Raw genomic sequence first — 5098 nt, 5'->3', positions numbered from 1 at the left:
TTGCCGTAGCAACCAAATCGGTGAGGAGGAGGCGACGCGCAGAGATGCGGTGTGGCGGAGCGGCGAGGTCGCCTCCCGAATCGCCTCTCTGGGCAGGAGAGCGTCGGAGGGAGAAGACGATGGGGAAATGAGACAGCTAGAAATGGACAGGCACGATTCCGATTTGAAACAGTAACGCTCAGAATGAGCCCGGCAAATCAGCGTCCCAAGACAAATGGGCGCGACCAGACGTCGATTCTTCATCCAGCGAACAGAAAATTCGTGTGCCAACAAACCAAAAAAACACATGGGTGGAGTATAGCATTTCTGTAATTAAAGATCACTTACTAAGCATTCCATCAAATACGACACAAGTATAGTACTTAAGACCTTGTTTGACATGGCTCTGCTAGCGCCTTCGTTCGATCCTATACTTTCAAAAAAAAGAGCTTTTTTTACCTCCTTTAACTACCATGGAAGTTCGGTTCTCTCATCAAACTTAAAGCCAAACAAACTGCATTCCTTCTGTTACCTAGTGATAGCCGCCGCCGCCTCCCCCATCTCCGTCCCCCTCTGGCATCCTACGGAGGCTGGAGGGAGTGGGGATCCATCATTTTAAAAAGTTTTCTAGTAGATTAAGTCATTTAGGGTTGGGGTTAGGGATTTATCTCCTCCTCCTTCCCAGTGACGATGAGGGGTAGGGTAGGTTCATTTTCTCCATGGCGGCTCTGTCGAAGATGGGACGACAACTACGACGTCATTAGATTTCGATTCAATTCAACATTTTGTTCTTTCAGGTTTGATTGTGTCATAGTTCTATACTTGGAATTTGGTTTATCGTTGGATTAACTGCATTGCTGATATTGGTCCCAAGAAAAAAAAACCGTAGGTATAGCTAATCCGTGAACAACCAAATAGGATAAGTTCCATCTATAGTCATTGGGGACCTTCTTAAAGGATGCACTAAATTCATCTAGTTGTTCTAAAGAATCAAAACGATCGGTTATTAATGGAATTCCTTGTCGGCTTTCCGTGAAATACTCGTTGGTCGAGGACTTCCAAACACGTCATGGGTTAAACCCGTAGCCTTTAACTTAATTTGGTAAACATATATATGTATAATATAGATAAATAACAGGCACATAGGGTGGCATAGGTTTGGAACAGGGCAGATTCATCCTCATCTCACTTCCATCAGTGGGCAACCTCCTCCACGTCGACTTCATTGTCAAAATCAGCAAACGCCTCCTCCCACAGCTTGCTGGAGAGCTCGTAGTTGCGAACCCTCCTGGCGATGTACTCAACGCTGACAGTGACGTAGCCATTGGCTTCGTACTCGGTGCGCACCCGCTCACAGAACCTCATCCTCATGTCCTGCTCCTCCTCGTGCTCTTCGAACGCCAACTTGATGTCCTCCAGAGCCGCGTTGGGGTCGGCGCTCAGGGCCTTGAACACATAGGAATCGGTGAAAGGCGTGCGCTCTAGAGGCTTCTCCAGGATACATTGCACCTCGAAGTCTCGAACGGCGGCAGCATCTTGTAGGTCTTGATGTACTCCAAGGACGTCATCCCATCCCCTCGTCTTCACTATCAGTGTCATCGTCACCACCAGCAGCAGCCTCCTTCTGGAATTCCTTGCTCTCCGCCTGCTTCGCCGCGGCCGCCTTCAGGCTCTTGGTGGGGCACCGCGCCATCGAACTGTCCTCTTCACTGGACGCCTCCACGTCCTTGATGCCGCACCGCTCCATCGTATCCTCGTATCCTCTTCGCCGGATCTCGCCGAAAGATTTTGGGGATGGATTCTTTCGGTTTGGGTCTCGTTTAGATTGAGGTTAGGAATCAGTATGGGTACTGTAGCACTTCGTTTATATTTAACAATTATTGTCCAATCATGACTTAACTAGGCTCAAAAGATTGGTCTCGTAATTTACAATCAAACTATGTAATTAGTTATTTTTTTATCTATATTTAATACTTCATACATATGTCTAAAGATTTAATGTGACGAAGACAGAGTAAAAAAACTTAAACTAGGGGTGCAGGATGCAGCGGCGGCCGGCGGGTCACGAGTTATGTAGGCGGAGGTGAGGCGCCCTGATCATTGCCAAGTGCGATTGGGTGTTGGATTGGACGGTCTGGATCGTGTCCGTATCCGAGTCTAAGGAAGGCCTTGTGGAGGCCCAGTCCAACCCACCGCGTGACTTCCGCTCGGAGTCGGAGGCGCCATGTAAGCTGCCGGGCCCATGTTTGCAATGCTCGTCCAGGCCTGTTCTAAGACGACGCTTTTTTTCTCTTCCAAACCCAGTACATAGGAAACGTCGACATTTGACCATTTTATGAGCATTTACGTTGAATTAACCAATATCGAGATTGATAAAGTCATCATAAGCGCCTCTATTTTCACTCTTGTTAGGAGTGGTAGATCCAGAATTTAGCTATAAGGTATGCGACATCAAAATTTTCTTGTATAGTTTGATAAAATCCGCTTAGAAACTCGGTAAAGAAACATAAAATTTGTCCCGTAATTTGGTATTCGAGTGAAAATTAGCAAAATAATTCTTACGTCCATCTATTAGGTTACCACCTTGTGTAAATTACTAGTAAATATGCTCTACAGTCTATTATGCTGCTGGTGGTATGGGCGTGGCTACATGATAGAGCCGCGAACGAGCATAAACAATCCCCCTCCTCTTGCAGGCCTTTTCTTTTTCTGAGAGGATTTTATTCTAGACAGAGAACAATATGCAAGTGAATGACGTCTAGATAGTTTCTTTGGTTACCTTTTTCTTCACATGTCCTTTGTCTCGTGGGGGTTTGCAATGGATGAACTAATCCTAAATTAGGTTAACTTGGCATACTGACCGTGTCAACACTCGTGTCTACTATTTTTTTAACTCTTCACAATCCACCTTAGAACAAAGAAAGGCATCTGCTGCAGCTCATGTTGATTCCTTGTAATAATAATTGTTAGGATGTTTTAATTTTGAGAATCTCTTGTATCTCAACAATTTATTGGTTCAATCCCTCACTTTCCACCTGTTCCTCGACCTTCTGGACACCTGCTTCAACCAACGAGGACTCTCCAACCGGTTCTGATGCTGCCAACGGCACCTCGCATGGCGTGGATGGGAAACAACTCGGCCATCTACACGAGTTCCGACAACCCCCTGCCTCTAGCTCTTCGTCCAGGTCATCCCCGACACGTCGGCGTAGCGCGTGTGCAAGCTCATCACCATTGCATGGGCACATGATCGGCCCGCTCACCAGTAGCTGTAACACCTCTGGTGTTACGAGCTTGCTTAGCACCAAGATTTAGACCTAAGAGGATTTACCGAAATGATTTTCTCGGATTTTAAAATTTAACTTATGTTTAAAAATGTCATTGTGACGAATTATATTGAACAACGGGTTAATAAGTTCCTAGATGTTTTGTTTCTACGAGTTAGTATGACGTATGGACTAGTGTATGAAATGCGTGGTGGTTGAAATTAATTCAGTTTAGGCATATTAAAAATTACGGCAAAAGCGCTAAAGGTTAGCACTTCTAGCTAAGTTATTATTCTTTTAAGTGTGAAACGATAATAGACAATGCCATTTTGGCGCTTGATTTCCAATGAAAGGGTTAAGCATTACATCTATGTTTTTGCACGATCGATTGTAGTGAGGTGTATACTAGAACATGGTGCAGGTTGGGGTTACGTTAGAGTACGATGCTCACGCGAAATTGACCGAACTTCGCCAGACGCATTGAACTGTGTCGTTGGCGCTTTGTTCTTGAACCGACACCTGTGTCAAGCGATCGCTGCCTCTCACCTCAACTACCTCGCCACGCTCACTCTCGGTCGTTCATCCCACCTACTAACCGAGCTACTGCTGCCGAAGCCACCAGCGCATAGCGCAAATATGCATCCAAGTAGCAAATATGCATGCATCATTAGCAGCTCATAGTACTAGCAGCGCTCAGCGGGTACACCCTATCGGCAGCACGCCTTTAGCAAGAGCAAGCCTCAGTTGCTGCCGCCCCCGCTAAGCACCACCGTCCAACTGCCAGCTTTGTCGCATCACCCTACGGCACCATCAATGCCTCTTATCTTGCCTCGGTTGCCTGCCTTGCTTGTCTCTGTTGCTTGTCTTGCCTGCCTCTGTTGTCTGCCTTTGCTTGTCTTGCCTGCCACGACTGAGCCACGTACCTACCGTGGCAGCACCCATCGTCTCCCGGCCTTCGCGTGTGTGTGCGAGAGCGTGCGAGCTCCAATGCGCTGCACTTCCGAGAGCCTCCTCCGCAGTCCGCGCGCCGCCGTCGCCGCACCATGTTCTCGTCCAGACGTGCCCCGCGGGCCACTTCTTCGGGCGACCTGCTACAACACCTGCAGTCGCTCCTGTCGCCAGCCACCGCACAGGCAAGCGTGTGTGCCTCTCGACCCCGTGCTGGACCTGCTGCTCCATGGCGCGCCACCTCTAGTGCCGTCTCCTTCGCCCTCCGCCTCCATGACCCACCCCGCCCAGAGGTCCGCCGGTGATGGCTCCCCTCATCGCGCTCTGCCGCTGCGAAGTTCAAGGCCTTGTGTCGTCGCCGTGAGTTCACGCGGACCTCGCACGCCTCTCCGTCGATTCTCGCCAGCCATCGCGCCCACCGCCGATGCCCCTTCCACGCTCCTTCCCTGCGTTGCCCCGCAACCACCACTACTAAGCGCACAACCTGCATTTCGGCGGTCGTCACCGGTGAGCGCAACCACGACGTCTTCCCCGCTCACTGGCGCCCCCTCTGCCACCAAGGCGCACCACGAGCGCGTGTTGCTCATCTGCGCCGACATGCCTGCTGCCTAAGCTGGCAAAGCGCCCCCGCCGCTGAGCCGCTTCACCTCCGCCACCGTTGCCCTATGGCCGCACGCGTGCGTGTGTGGCCGCCGTGCTGTGGGCCACCTCAGGTCATGTCGTCGATGGCTGTGTGCACGGCCGGGTCCGTTGCGCAGCCACCGCGCCCTGGAGCACGGTTGCCATGGCCCGCTGCCGCCGTTGCGGCCAGCCGGTCATTGGCGCTCGTGACTGGACCGCCTCGGTCCACGCCATGGGCAGGCGACCCCGGTCGTAGCCGTGCACAACCCCCGTGCGGGCTCCCG

At 50.6% G+C, this 5098-nt stretch overlaps 1 protein-coding gene across 1 annotated transcript; it reads left to right on the top strand.

The window, feature by feature from the left end:
* The first annotated feature begins 4232 nt into the window (after nucleotides 1-4232).
* On the top strand, nucleotides 4233-4805 carry LOC136489007 (uncharacterized). Its single transcript, XM_066485763.1, has one exon. It carries the CDS (start codon nucleotides 4233-4235, stop codon nucleotides 4803-4805), a length of 573 nt encoding a protein of 190 aa, XP_066341860.1.
* The last annotated feature ends 293 nt before the right edge of the window (nucleotides 4806-5098 follow it).

Source organism: Miscanthus floridulus, chromosome 10 (assembly GCF_019320115.1).
Source record: "Miscanthus floridulus cultivar M001 chromosome 10, ASM1932011v1, whole genome shotgun sequence".
Taxonomy (NCBI): Eukaryota; Viridiplantae; Streptophyta; class Magnoliopsida; order Poales; family Poaceae; genus Miscanthus; species Miscanthus floridulus.
The sequence above is the reverse complement of the archived record's forward strand: the minus strand, read 5'-3'. Positions and strand labels throughout refer to the sequence as shown.

Coding starts and splice junctions, on each gene's coding strand:
- LOC136489007 (XM_066485763.1), top strand. CDS start 4,233: ATGCGCTGCACTTCCGAGAGCCTCCTCCGCAGTCCGCGCGCCGCCGTC.